This window comes from Ranitomeya imitator, chromosome 8, assembly GCF_032444005.1.
Source record: "Ranitomeya imitator isolate aRanImi1 chromosome 8, aRanImi1.pri, whole genome shotgun sequence".
Classification (NCBI taxonomy): Eukaryota; Metazoa; Chordata; class Amphibia; order Anura; family Dendrobatidae; genus Ranitomeya; species Ranitomeya imitator.
In genome coordinates, this window is record NC_091289.1 from 136,295,637 (window position 1) to 136,310,852 (window position 15,216).

General features: G+C 42.8%; 1 protein-coding gene across 3 annotated transcripts in view; it reads right to left on the bottom strand.

Moving 5' to 3' along the window:
• Positions 1 to 8,648: 8,648 nt before the first annotated feature.
• The window catches only part of VAV3 (vav guanine nucleotide exchange factor 3), a 237,549-nt gene continuing 230,981 nt past the window's right edge, over positions 8,649 to 15,216 (bottom strand). For 2 of the 3 annotated variants that reach the window (XM_069737389.1, XM_069737387.1), the window contains one exon: positions 12,446 to 12,619. In XM_069737389.1, coding sequence (XP_069593490.1) covers positions 12,578 to 12,619 — 42 coding nt within the window. In that variant the 3' untranslated portion in view covers positions 12,446 to 12,577. Of the gene's footprint in view, positions 12,620 to 15,216 lie in introns of all 3 variants that reach the window. The other variant, XM_069737388.1, reaches the window with a different exon arrangement.

Here is a 15,216-nt window from a genome sequence, read left to right on the forward strand (position 1 = left end):
AATGTTTAAGAACATCCTAAATAGGCAGTGTAAGCGGTTTATACCTTGTGGGAATAAAAGGACTAGAAATAGGAAAAACCCAATTTGGCTAAACAAAGAAGTAAGACAGGCAATTAACAGTAAAAAGAAAGCATTTGCACTACTAAAGCAGGATGGCACCATTGAAGCTCTAAAAAACTATAGGGAGAAAAATACTTTATCTAAAAAACTAATTAAAGCTGCCAAAAAGGAAACAGAGAAGCACATTGCTAAGGAGAGTAAAACTAATCCCAAACTGTTCTTCAACTATATCAATAGTAAAAGAATAAAAACTGAAAATGTAGGCCCCTTAAAAAATAGTGAGGAAAGAATGGTTGTAGATGACGAGGAAAAAGCTAACATATTAAACACCTTCTTCTCCACGGTATTCACGGTGGAAAATGAAATGCTAGGTGAAATCCCAAGAAACAATGAAAACCCTATATTAAGGGTCACCAATCTAACCCAAGAAGAGGTGCGAAACCGGCTAAATAAGATTAAAATAGATAAATCTCCGGGTCCGGATGGCATACACCCACGAGTACTAAGAGAACTAAGTAATGTAATAGATAAACCATTATTTCTTATTTTTAGGGACTCTATAGCGACAGGGTCTGTTCCGCAGGACTGGCGCATGGCAAATGTGGTGCCAATATTCAAAAAGGGCTCTAAAAGTGAACCTGGAAATTATAGGCCAGTAAGTCTAACCTCTATTGTTGGTAAAATATTTGAAGGGTTTCTGAGGGATGTTATTCTGGATTATCTCAATGAGAATAACTGTTTAACTCCATATCAGCATGGGTTTATGAGAAATCGCTCCTGTCAAACCAATCTAATCAGTTTTTATGAAGAGGTAAGCTATAGGCTGGACCACGGTGAGTCATTGGACGTGGTATATCTCGATTTTTCCAAAGCGTTTGATACCGTGCCGCACAAGAGGTTGGTACACAAAATGAGAATGCTTGGTCTGGGGGAAAATGTGTGTAAATGGGTTAGTAACTGGCTTAGTGATAGAAAGCAGAGGGTGGTTATAAATGGTATAGTCTCTAACTGGGTCGCTGTGACCAGTGGGGTACCGCAGGGGTCGGTATTGGGACCTGTTCTCTTCAACATATTCATTAATGATCTGGTAGAAGGTTTACACAGTAAAATATCGATATTTGCAGATGATACAAAACTATGTAAAGCAGTTAATACAAGAGAAGATAGTATTCTGCTACAGATGGATCTGGATAAGTTGGAAACTTGGGCTGAAAGGTGGCAGATGAGGTTTAACAATGATAAATGTAAGGTTATACACATGGGAAGAAGGAATCAATATCACCATTACACACTGAACGGGAAACCACTGGGTAAATCTGACAGGGAGAAGGACTTGGGGATCCTAGTTAATGATAAACTTACCTGGAGCAGCCAGTGCCAGGCAGCAGCTGCCAAGGCAAACAGGATCATGGGGTGCATTAAAAGAGGTCTGGATACACATGATGAGAGCATTATACTGCCTCTGTACAAATCCCTAGTTAGACCGCACATGGAGTACTGTGTCCAGTTTTGGGCACCGGTGCTCAGGAAGGATATAATGGAACTAGAGAGAGTACAAAGGAGGGCAACAAAATTAATAAAGGGGATGGGAGAACTACAATACCCAGATAGATTAGCGAAATTAGGATTATTTAGTCTAGAAAAAAGACGACTGAGGGGCGATCTAATAACCATGTATAAGTATATAAGGGGACAATACAAATATCTCGCTGAGGATCTGTTTATACCAAGGAAGGTGACGGGCACAAGGGGGCATTCTTTGCGTCTGGAGGAGAGAAGGTTTTTCCACCAACATAGAAGAGGATTCTTTACTGTTAGGGCAGTGAGAATCTGGAATTGCTTGCCTGAGGAGGTGGTGATGGCGAACTCAGTCGAGGGGTTCAAGAGAGGCCTGGATGTCTTCCTGGAGCAGAACAATATTGTATCATACAATTAGGTTCTGTAGAAGGACGTAGATCTGGGGATTTATTATGATGGAATATAGGCTGAACTGGATGGACAAATGTCTTTTTTCGGCCTTACTAACTATGTTACTATGTTACTATGCATTCATTTTTCCTTCAACTTTGACTGTTTCCTGTGCCTTTGTAGCTCACACATCCCCAAAACATCAGTGATCCACCTCCGTGCTTTACAGTAGGAATGGTATTACTTTCATTATAGGCCTTGTTGACCTTTCTCCAAATGTAACATTTATGGTTGTGGCCATAAAGTTCAATTTTAGCCTCATCACTCCAAACTACCTTGTTCCAAAAGTTTTGAGGCTTGTCTCTGTGCTGTTTTGTGTATTGTAGATGAGATACTTTGTGGCATTTGCACAGTAATGTCTTTCTTCTGGCAACTCGACCATGCAGCCCATTTTTCTTTTTTCCTCCTTATTATGCATCTTGAAACAGCCACTCCGCTAGTTTTCAGAGAGTCCAGTATTTCAGCTCATGTTATTTGTGGGTTTTTCTTTGCATCCCAAACAATTTTCCTGGCAGTTGTGGATGACATTTTTGTTGGTCTACCTGACCGTGGTTTTGTTTTTGCAGAGCCTATTTTTCCATTTGTTAATCACAGTTTGAATGCTGCTGACTGGCATTATCAATTCATTGGATATATTTTTGTGTCCTATTGCTGTTTTATACAGTTCAACTACCTTTTCCCGTTGACAATTCTTTTGCTTTCCCATCACTCACAATCCAGAAACGTCAGTGGCTGGATGAAAGATGAAAGAGTCTGTCTGGATCCTAGAAACTCACTCAGCTTTTATGCACACACACTGATTACAAGCAAACAAGTCACAGGTGAGGATGTTACCTTTAGTAGCCATTCAAACCCATTTGTGTCAACTTCTGTGCATGTTATCAGGCCAAAATCACTGGGGTATGTGAACTTTTGATCAGGGTTATTTGGATGTTTTGATAAGTAGTTTGATAATAAATGGCATCACCCAACCACTAACCATGAGTGGAGAAAAAGTTTTGGTGCTATCATTCATTTTCTATGAAAAAAGTCCAAGAAAGCAAAAATTCTGCTTGAGTATGTACTTTTGAGCACAACTGTATATGTGTATATATATCTATATATATATACACGTGGGATTAGTAATGGATAGGTGTCTTATAGATGCCTCTCCATTACTAAGGTGTGGGCTGGATGTTATCGGACGATACATAGGTGACATAAAACTCACAAATATGAACCACACTTGGGCAAGTGGGAAAAGCCGGGCAAAGAGCCAGAATTGTCAATCTAATAGATGCACCTTTTCTGGGGCGGCTGCGGGCTATTTTTAGGCTGAGGGGGGCCATTATTCATGGCCCCTTACCAGTCTGATACCTACCCCCAGCTGTCTGTTTTATCTTGGCTGGTTGTGAAAAATGGGGGAGAACCCCATGTTTTTTTTAAAAATATTTAAATAATTAAAAATACAGCGTGGTGGCCCCTCTATCTTTGATAACCAGCCTTGCTGAAGCTGACAGCTAAAGGTTGCAGCCCCCAGCTGTCAATTTTGACTGGCTATTTATCGAAAATACAGGCAGACCCCACATTATTCTTTGAGGCAGGTCCCCCATTTTAATAACCACGAAAGGCTAAGTATACAGCTGTGAGCTGATAGCAATAGCCTGGGAACCTTTATGAGTATTGTCTCTTTCCCAGAATATTAACATCAGTACCCGCCGTCAGCTTTTCCTCAGCTGTTTATGAAAATTACGGGGGACCCCACTCCATTTTTTTCATTTATATTTCTAATAATATGCAGCAGGGTAGAAAAGGTACTAAATTAAATAAAATTTAACTTTTAATATTAGTATTTAAAATCGTAAAAGACAAGAGCAACTAACACACAAAATACACATACCGCAAGCCACCCAAAGTAGCAAAAAACAACCTCTGAGTGTATAATAGATAAGCTACTCAGGTGGATAAATAAGTATAAGTCCCGGTCAATAACATCTAATAGGGCCGAGCAAAAATCGCAATATAGCAGTGTCCCTGGGTAATGTCAGCATACTCAAAAGTAGAGAGTCCAGCTATACCATATCAACATAATAAACCATATGGTTACACTCGCATAAGAAATGACATCTGCCACAAAATGGTAATAAATGGAACGGTCTCACCCAGGTAGATCGTACTTCATGTTCCTCCTGGTCTCTCTGGGAGTTCCAAAGGGAATACTTCTGGGATCAACCTGAAGTATTCCCTTTGGAACTGCCAGAGAGACCAGGAGGAACATACCTGGGTGAGACCGTTCCATTTATTACCATTTTGTGGCAGATGTCATTTTGTGTGTTAGTTGCTCTTGTCTTTTACGATTTTAAATACTAATATTAAAAGTTACATTTTATTTAATTTAGTACCTTTTCTACCCTGCTGCATATTATTATTTTCTTGGGATTGGTAGAATTTTTTTGGATCAATCATTTATTTTTCTATTTATTAACAAGTACAGTAAAATACACACCCTTATCCATAGCTTACAGCCTTTAATTGTTCCAGCAGCAGGAAGCTTCAGTAACCTTAAAATGTCCCTCAAAGTTTCATATGAGGTTTTCAGGCCCGGCAGCTGCCGGGAGACCAGGTGGCTTTGAACTCTGGTAACCTGAAAATTTACCTGAAGCCAGGGTCGGCGTCAGCACTGGACGCACCCTGGCAAGTGCCGGGGCCCTGAGCAGGCAGGGGGGCCCATTCACTGTAGGGGACACTGGCGCGCTATAGTGCTGACCCCCACGAGTGGACCCCCCGCCTGCTCCGGGCCCTGGCACTTGCGATACTCATTATATATGGAGCAATAGATGGGGCCCATCATATACTGTATGGAGAATTATATGTGGCTCACTATACTGTATGGAGCATTATATGGGGTCAATTCCGTATGGAGCAATATATACGGCTCATTCTGTATGGAGTACTCTGTGGTGCCCATTATAATGTATGGAGCATTATATGAGGCTCATTATTCTGTATGGAACATAATATTGGGCTCATTATTCTGTTTGGAGCAATATATGGGGCTCATTATTCTGTACAGAGGACTATGTGGTGCCAGTTATACTGTATGGAGCAATATATGGGGCTCATTATTCTCTTTGGAGGAATATATGGGGCTCATTATTCTGTATAGAGGACTATACTGTCCGGTTTCAGAGCTAATGTAGAATGCAAAATAGATATCACTCATGTAATGTAAGATGTAAGTGAAATCTTTGGCATTGTACTATACCTATATTTCTCTGCCGTATCCGTACATTATGAATTGTGGTATGTGTTAAAGGGGCCCATTGGGACTCTTTCACCCAGGGCCCATGAAAACCTGGAGCCGGCCCTGCCTGAAGCCCTGCTGTGTGCAGCAGAAGCACAAGTGATTAGAAGATCACAGCTTCATGTCTCCTAGGAAAACTATTGAAGCAAGTAAAAATTTGAAAAAAAGGTTTTTAAAAATATTATATAAAAATTCAAATCACCTCCTTTTTGCCCCGTTCAAAATAAATCAATAAAAAAAATCAAAAACACACATATCTGGTATTGCTGGGTTCAGAATTGCTCGATCTATCGATGCGTAAAAAGAATTACCGTAGTCCAATCGGTAAATGGTGTAACAAGAAAAAAAAATCAAAGCGCCAGAATTGTTTTTTTTCGTTGCCTTAACATTGCAATAAAATGACATAACAAAAGATCAAAACATCGTATCTACCCCAAAGTGGTATCAACAAAAATGTCAGCTCGGCACGCAAAAGGTAAGCCCTCACTCATAGATGCTCTCTATGGCAATAGTGTGCAGAGTATACATGATACGGGAATACCGAATTGCAGTAAAATGGGATCCGTTGGATGTAAATATACTGCCTCTATGGGAGTGAGGTACAAGGTCTCAGTTTGCTTTCTGCGCGGAAACCTCGGCTATTATCACATTGGTCATGGTGGGTTCTGTATTTCACTACTGTGGTGGGTTTGGGATGGGGTGAGGTGGGGGACTGGATTGGCTTGTGAGTACCTCTTAAGTTGAATGTGACTTTCACGATAAAAAAGGATGAGGATCACGGATTTAATTTATAACCAAAAAGATGTGGGTAGTGGAGCTGCTGCAAAAACTAAGGCCAAACTGCTTCAGGAAAAGACCACCAGCTTTTTACTGAAAGAGCTTTGCATAGGAAAACGCCATGTGCACCCACCCTTAGGGGAGGAGCATTTAGAGAGTTTTTGCTCAGTTTCTGCTCCAAAAACTCCTAAAACAACCTCAATGTGCACATACCCTTATGGTTTTCACACAGTTTTTTTTTGTGCCTTTTGGAGTGGCTTGTTTAATTAAATACGTTTTGAATAGGCATCTTATTGATTACACATGCTGCTTTTTTTCCAGGTTTTTGGGGAAAAAAAGTAACAGGTTTATTTTTTGAGAAGGTTCTGCTTGAAAAAAAATCTCCAAATGTGCCCAAATGAAGTAAAAGAAGTAGGAAAAACATACCATGTACAAAAAAATGCCATAAAACATTTTACAGGAGCTTGCCAAAAACATATCTGTCATGAGATTTCACAATAAAAACGTAATTTTTTTTTTATTATTCTTGTCACTAACTCCCCAATGCATAGAATTCAGCTAGATTTACCTTACGTAGTTGTTCCTTTCTATCAGGAAGTTCATGTCATGTGTCAGTTAGGTCATGCGATCATATGGTGACACCTTTTGGATCACTTGGTATTATGTTTTCTGAAGGTGGTTACCAGAACTGCCTGCATTAAGTAACTACATGGACTATACATCTGAAGTTCTTTATAGGGGAAGAGGACAGGAGCTTATATCACAAATAATGATGATGACTGCGCAGTGCCTTCCACCAAGATAGAATGTAGGAGACATCAGTTCCCCCTCTCTCACTGTATACTTAGGATCTATCTGTTTATTTAGAGGAAAGAATAACCACAGTATCCTGCCAGCAGATAGAGATGGGTCTAGTTGGCCATGTAATGCTGTACAAATTCATAACGGGATTGATAGCAGAGCATAGAGAAATAACATACAAAAATCAAGATGAACGCTGAAGGAAAAAAACGTGAGGCTGAATTACATGGAAATAAGTATACTATGCATAAAGTGAAGTATAAGATTTGACAGATGCAGTTAAGAGGAAAACAAACTATGTGCGCTTCTTTATATAAATCTCCTAGACCTGATGATGCTGGTGTCCTTACTAAGATATTATACGCAGCTCCAGTTAAATGTGTTACTGGGGGTTTTCAGCAGTATAGAATAGTTCAGCAGACTACACAGTTATATACAGAAGAATTCGGTAAGAAAAGTGCACTGTACAGAATAACATTTTTTTAACGTGCGAACTCACGAACGCCACAGCCAAAATTCCCATTGGGAAATGATCCCACATGGAAACTCTGAAATGGCACTGCAGCACTCAATGTAAAAATAGCCTAGTTGACGACTGGATATTACCATTTCATTTGTCACGAGTGTGACCCTACACAGTCTAGCACTGTCAGCGGGGCAACGAGAGTGGACAAGTCCTTTACTTGGGAAGATTTGCCTGGCATATGTACCGACAGTATAGGGCAAAGTTCAGCCTTCTGGACCACTTTAAATTCAAACAGGGTCATTTCCATTTCCCTTGTTGTTTCTGCTCCTGGAACCCAATGGAGGGAACATATATCTGTAGGTTTGGCCTTGTATGACGGGGGCCTTTTTCCATGCTTGTAAAACCCTTAGACATTGTTAGATTGCACCGATGTTGGGTATGCATTAAGGCTGGTTTCACATTTGCGTTTAAAAACGCAGCGTTTTAAACGCAAACGCATGTGGTGAAAAAAACGCATGTAAACGCGGTAAAACGCCGCGTTTTTAGAGGCATGCGTTTTTGCATGTTTTATTACAAATGCGGCGTTTTGACGCGTTTACGTGCCTTTTTTCATGCGTTTGCGTTTTTTAAACGCATGATGAGAAGTGTGTGACAGCTGCCAATCATCAAAATCAACAAGGAAACCCACTATAAACAGAAATAGCTAGGGTTATGATCCCTAGTAACCCTAGGGATCCTAACCCTAAGGGATCCTAACCCTAACCCTACCCCTAACCCTACCCCTTGGGATCCTAACCCTAACCCTTAGGGTTAGGGTTAGGATCCCAAGGGTTAGGGGTAGGGTTAGGATCCCTTTATCAATTTTATGGTGTGGGGTGGCTTATCAGTGTTTTTTCTTGTTTTTTTTAATAAAAACGCATGCGTTTTTAACGCAACCAAACGCATGTGCTTAAAAACGCATGCGTTTACATAGACAGCAATACGTTTTTTTGCCGCAAAAAAAACGCATGCGTTTTTTTGCGGCAAAAAACATGCGTTTTTTTGCGGCAAAAAACGCCGCTAAAAGTTACTACATGTTGCATTTCTGCAACACAACGCATGCATACAAAAGATGCATGCGGCGGCAAAACGCGGCAAAACACATGCAAAAAAACGCATGCGTTTTTAATATTAAGTATTTTTTGCGCTAAAACGCAGTGGCAAAAAACGCAAATGTGAAACCAGCCTTACATGATGGCGGCGCTTTTATCTTTATGTGGAATTAATAACTACACACGCTTTGTCTGTATTTTTGGTTTATTCAGTAAATTATTGTCAAGTAAAAAAACCAATAAAATTCAGAAGCTTGTTTAAAGTGAAGATGCATAATGAAAAAAAGTGGCATCTAAACATTTTCTTAGGTGGTAGAAAAGATAAGAGAAATTAATACTGTTAATCCTACATCTTGCAATAAATAATAATCTGAATCTCAGAGTACAAAATATAGAACAAAGTTTCTGTGCATTCACATTACAGGTAGAAAGAAATAATACAGAAAAATTGGGAAATTCATAAATAATAGAGCATGCCGCAATACATGTTACCATCTATTTCCAGCTGCTCCGGCCTTCAATGTTTTCTGTAGATATCCCATTAAATGACACTTACTAGTAGAGAATGACATAAAGCATGGCAGGCCCACTATGTACACACAATATATAAATATGTGTCCCATCGGATGGACAAATGCAGGATTTCATAGATGTAGCAGAGCTGAATGGCGTCATTTGGTAATTCATTTGTCCCAAGTTTAGCTGCAGGTGTAAAAGCGTTTCCTAACATTACATATATACAATCATACAAGAAGATATCACATAACTTGACACCTACCTTAACATTTTTAATGGCTTGTGCTGTGTTAAAGGGATTTTTTAGCAGGATTTCAGCCCTATAACTGTTTACAAGAGCATGTATGTCTTGAATAGACAAGTCCTGCATTACCTTTAACTAGCCATTCCGTTCTTCTGTTTCAGAGAAATCGTTTTTTGACTCATTATGCAAATGAGGCTAAAGTGCTTTTAGTGGCTGGAAGCACTTCCCAAGCCTGTGTTCTCCCCAGCTTTCTCTGCCCGGCGCTGCCTTACGCTGCTGACTTGATGGTTCCTTTGCTTGAAGTTGCATAGGAAAGGAGAAGAAGAAGGTGGCGATGGTCAGGGAATAGCTGACATATGCCTCATTTGCATATTAATTTAAACACTGTTTTCTCAGTAACGAAGGAACGGACTGGCTATGTAAAGGTATTGGTGGACCTGTGGTGGCAAGAGCTACATGCGCATATAAACAGTTTGCGGGGTAAAATCCTGCTGGTGGCTCTTTTATTTGGGGTCCCTTCCAACGCTGGAATATTCGTTTTTTTAATTTGCCTGCCATACCTGTAGTCTGTCCGGGTGGCATATCTTTTCCGCTGGACACAAACACCTCCCAGCCATCACTCGGCCCCTCCGGGCGTCCCCGACGCCTGCGCTGTAAGTTCCTTTTTCGGGCATGCGCAGTTTGCGCTGCCCTTTGACTCACATCACATGATGGGAACTTACAGCGCAGGCGCCAGGGACGATCAGGAAGGCAGATTAGGCAGCGCCCGGAAGAGCCGAGTGATGGCTGGGAGGCGTTTGCGACCGGGGGGAAAAGACATGCCCCCTTCCCCCCCCAGACAGACTACAGGCATGGCGGGCAAATTAAAAAAAACGAATATTTCAGCGTTTGAAGGGACGCCAAATAAAAGAGCCACCTTGACAGAATGCAAGGGTGACAGGTTCCCTTTAAGACTTGGGTCACATGTCCATAGATTCTCAGAGAATCGGGTTGATTTTGCTAATGACACAATGAAACGCATGAATGCTGCAATTTTTTTCTCATGCCAAATTGATATGAAAAAAAAAACCCCATTGCCCCATTACACATCATTGGTCCAACGGCTCTCCGATAAATACTCGGACAGCACTCATCCGATTAATATGGTGATGTGAGCGAGCGCTAAGTGTCCAGTTACAGCTTTCTGCCTCACGATATTCTTTAGTGACGCGGTATAGTTTAATGCATTGTGTGTTAGTTGAAAAACACTACATCTGTAAATGCACAGTCTCAAAGGGGGTAACCTTAGGGTAACTATTAATGTTGGATTTTTGGCAGTCTGAGCCTTGGCATCCCTACCAATCAGCTGTCTAAATGGGTCCTCGCACACTTATAAGTATGGCTGTGCTTTGTGAGTGGGACTGAGCGGCAGTACCTAGATGGCGCCGAAGCAGTCACCAATAAAGGGACGTGGAGTATACTGACTAACGACACATTCAGCCCTGCAACATGTGTGGATGTATATCAGCACCTACAATATATAGAAATCACTCACCACATGTTCATTTTTCATGTTTCATTTACATCCATTGCAAATATTAAATATTTTTCTTGCAACAAAAATAAAAGAAATGGAGATTTATGTCATGTTTATCAATAAAGGATTATAAATTAGCGCAACTTTTACTCAGAAATGCGCAGCACACCTGTCTTTTCCGGTGATTGTAAGGAATAAGTTGTCATGTAAGTGCAGATTTGGTATAATACTCTTTCTGGTCATTAAATGGCTTTTTAATACACATTTTTCAACAGCTGGATGCAGGTTGTGTTTCTAAGGCTAAGTTCACATTTGCGTTCGGCAGCCCTGCATACTTTTTCCCTTCATATCCGCACAGCTGCGCATGCGTCCTGCGTACCTATCTTTAACACTGGGTACACAGGGACATGCGTTTGTCTGCGGATGCCTCCGCATGAGTCATTTTGACGTACCTGCCGACCGCACGGCAACACAACATGTTGCGTTTAGCGGCACATCAAAATGATGCATGCGGACGCATCCGCAGACAAACGCATGTCCCTGCATGCCCAATGTTAAAGATAGGTACGCAGGACGCATGCGCAGCTGTGCGGATATGAAGGGAAAACGTACGCAGCCCTACGCAGGGCTGCCGAACCCACATGGGAACTTGGCCTAAATTACAGTTGTCACTGAGCCAGAGGGGCAGACAAGCTGGTATGATGTCTCCCAAGCGCAGCACACGCAGATACGAGGGTGATGGATTCCTGCTCTCCTGTGTCTATGTAAAACTTGTTCAGAAGAAAACAGCAGCACCATTTCTCTGTTTACTCCCTTACTCTGCTCCTCCCGCCTCCTCACACAACTAAGACAGATTTTAGTTCTATTTCTGAGTGAAAAATCAGATCAGAAAGGAAATTAATTTTCTTCTAAGTGGAGAAGCATATTTGTCTTGTAAAATATATGCTGGTACTATTGGCTTATGCAGTGTACTGGAGCGTTTGCCTGGCTTTACAATGGCGCACGCTATGTCCTCGTTCAAGTCTCTTCTTTGGTAGTATCAGTAGTCCGCCCTGCCGCCAAATTGGCGCACATCAGAAATTTGGAGTGTTTTGCGACTTGACAAACCCAAGCCCGCTTTCCTAGACACTTTAGACGAGCAGACGTCTATTCCTTTGGGCGCTATATATTTTTCGAAAATTATTTGTTCCAAGAAGTCGGTGCCTCCAATTCCGGATTTCTTGAACAGAAGTACATCTGCCCCATTGTTCCTGTGATAGAAGTCCAGACCTAAAACCCAACTGAGAACCTGGGGCTGATGGCTCATTTCACATGAACTCTACGAGCTTGAGGAATTTCGGAAAGTCATGACATGCAGTGTTTTGATGGGTGGACGTGACGTTATATGTCTCGGTGAAGAATTTTAGGGGTGACAGGTGACATTTACATTTATTATAGGACTTGTAACATTGACCTTAAATGATCTAAATAAAGCCAAAAACAAACCCATTCAATGCTGTAACAATATAAAACATGAAAAACTCCAGTGGGGTAGTTACACTGTATAGGCACTGTGTGTGTGAGCTACTTCGGTTTGGCATAGTTAGATATGGCTTAGTTGTTCTGAATACAATTTTTCAGCTCTTCTCACACAAGAACAGGTTCAGGTCCATTTCAATCTGTGCACCATCAGGCCTGCAATGCCATGGTACATCCCAAAAGCGTACGAGTCCCCAATTCAGAGCATGCTCCTTAGATACATGAACAGTATTGAGACAGTGGAGAATTCAGCAATTACTCCATGCTACAGATGTGGTTAAGCCGATGTTTGCAAACTTCAGAAATATTTCCAGTGTTACAGTGAAGATCGTTAACATCATTCATCTTCTTCTACATATGTGGATGGAAACCAACCAACCTGTGGGTGGAAAGGAAAGAAACCAAAGTAAGACCACTTCACTCTTTACAGCACCAACACACAGAGGATTGCAGGTTATTGCCCTTTTATTCAGGGATTAAATGTCACCGCTAAGTGTTGGGAAACAACTGGGCAATGATGGAATGGGTCTGCAACATCTCAATCTCTCTTGCAGGTACCCTGAGTTTTCTTTGCAAATTTTCCCCATAGACTTGCTTTAGATGTGGAAAATCCAAATGTAAAAATGCACGAGGTTTTAACACATTTCCATGCCTGAAACGTGTCAGTACACATGTAATCCGCACCTAAGTATATCAATATAGTTTTCAAAAGCCAAGTACCAGGAAGTATCAAAAACAAAACAGATTTATTAAAAAGCATGACACACCAAAAAAGGCATAAAACACAGGGTGAAAACCGCAAGTTAAAGAAAAGCAATGAAAAAAACACAAGAAATCTACCGTAATTTAAATAATAGGTATAGAAATTCTGCAGCATCAAAAACTCACCAGAAGCTCATCATGACAAGTCAACACTGGTTCTTTAAAGAAGCAGTACAGTAGAGATGGCAGCACTACACTTGCTTTGGTATTGTTAATGTGTATTTTGTTCTGCCAACAAGGCTAATTTGAATTTGAGAAGAAAGCTAACAGAAGTGTTTGTAATGAGACACAACTTCTGCAGTACGGCCCATACCCCACATTGAGCACTGACAATTAAGGCTACTTTCACACTAGCGTGTACTCGGCCCGTCGCACCGACGCATACTGTTGAAGCGCCGCACATCGGTTTTTTGAGCGTCGTGTCCGCGTTGGAAAAATGCATCCGCTGCCCCATTGTGAGTTGTGGGGAGGTGGGGGCGAAGTTCCGACTGCGCATGCGCGGTCGGAAATGGCGGACACGATGCTCAAAAAACCGTTGCAAGCAACGTTTTTTTGTTCGGATGGTCTGCCACAACACGACGCAACCGTCGCACGACGGTTGCGACGTGTGGTAATGCGCCGCTAATGTTAGTGTATGGGGAAAAAACGCATCCTGCAGACAACTTTACAGGATACGTTTTTTTCGCCAAAACGACGCATTGCGACGTATCCAAAACGACACTAGTGTGAAAGTAGCCTTAATCTGCTAATCACACTCAGATCTGCTTTGCTCCAGCAAATGTCATCACTTGGAAGAGGAGAGCAGACTGTTAGTCAATAGATGTCTCACAATGAGCATTATCTAAGCCAGGGGTCCCCAACCTTTCTTACCTTGAGAGCCACATTCTGCTATGAAAGTTGGTCGAGAGCCACAATGCAGATAAAGGCGGCGCCCGGGGGAATGAGGGGGATGATGGATGGCAGCGAGGCGCTTGAGTCAGGGGGAGAAAACATACCTCCCTGACTCAATACAGGTATGGCACGCAATTATATTTGTATGGGCTGTTTTCCACTTGCGAGATACACGTCCGTGTCTCGCATGTGGAAACGAAGCTCTGGCGCTGGCACTCCAGAGCGGAGCGTGCGGCTCCATGTGTTGCTATGCGGCCGCACGCTCCCCTCTGGAGTGCCGGCGCCAGAGCTTCGTTTCCACATGCGAGACACGGATGTGTATCTCGCAAGTGGAAAACAGCCCTATTTCTGCATTACTTGTGATAAAAAAAAAACATAAGAGCCACCTTCAGAGAATGCAGCCTTAGTGCTGCTGAAGGTGGCTCTTTTACCAATAGGTAATGGGGGGTGACAGGTTAGCTTTAAAATGCTTGTTAGGACGCTTATATATACTTATGCTAAGTGCTTTACTTGGACTAGCCTGCCCTTCTATCCGGATTCCGCAATCAGCGACCGCATTCACTCCTGCGCAGAGGCGCGGCTCACTGTGCTCTATAGAAGCCGCAGTAACCAAAGTCTTGCGAGATTTGTGAAGTCTTGCGAGACTTTGTGCGACTTTAACAGATCACAGTGACCCGCTCCACTGCGCAGGAGTGAATGCGGTCGCTGACGCTGGAGGAGCGGCAAATTACGGGGCAGGTATTGCAAGCGGCGGGGCGGCTCCTTTCACACAGAGCAGGAGCAGGTGGCGGGTGGGTATTACAGGCAGGGGGGCGGGTAATACAGCCGGCGGGGCGGCTCCTTTCACACATAGCAGGAGCAGGTGGCGGGTGGGTATTACAGGCAGGGGGGCGGGTAATACAGCCGGCGGGGCGGCTCCTTTCACACATAGCAGGAGCAGGTGGCGGGTGGGTATTACAGGCAGGGGGGCTGGTAATACAGCCGGCGGGGCGGCTCCTTTCACACAGAGCAGGAGCAGGTGGCGGGTGGGTATTACAGGCAGGGGGGCGGGTAATACAGCCAGCGGGGCGGCTCCTTTCACACAGAGCAGGAGCAGGTGGCGGGTGGGTATTACAGGCAGGGGGGCGGGTAATACAGCCGGCGGGGCGGCTCCTTTCACATATAGCAGGAGCAGGTGGTGGGCAGGTATTACAGGCAGGGGGGCGGGTAATACAGCCGGCGGGGCGGCTCCTTTCACACATAGCAGGAGCAGGTGGTGGGTGGGTATTACAGGCAGGGGGGCGGGTAATACAGCCGGTGGGGCGGCTCCTTTCACACATAGCA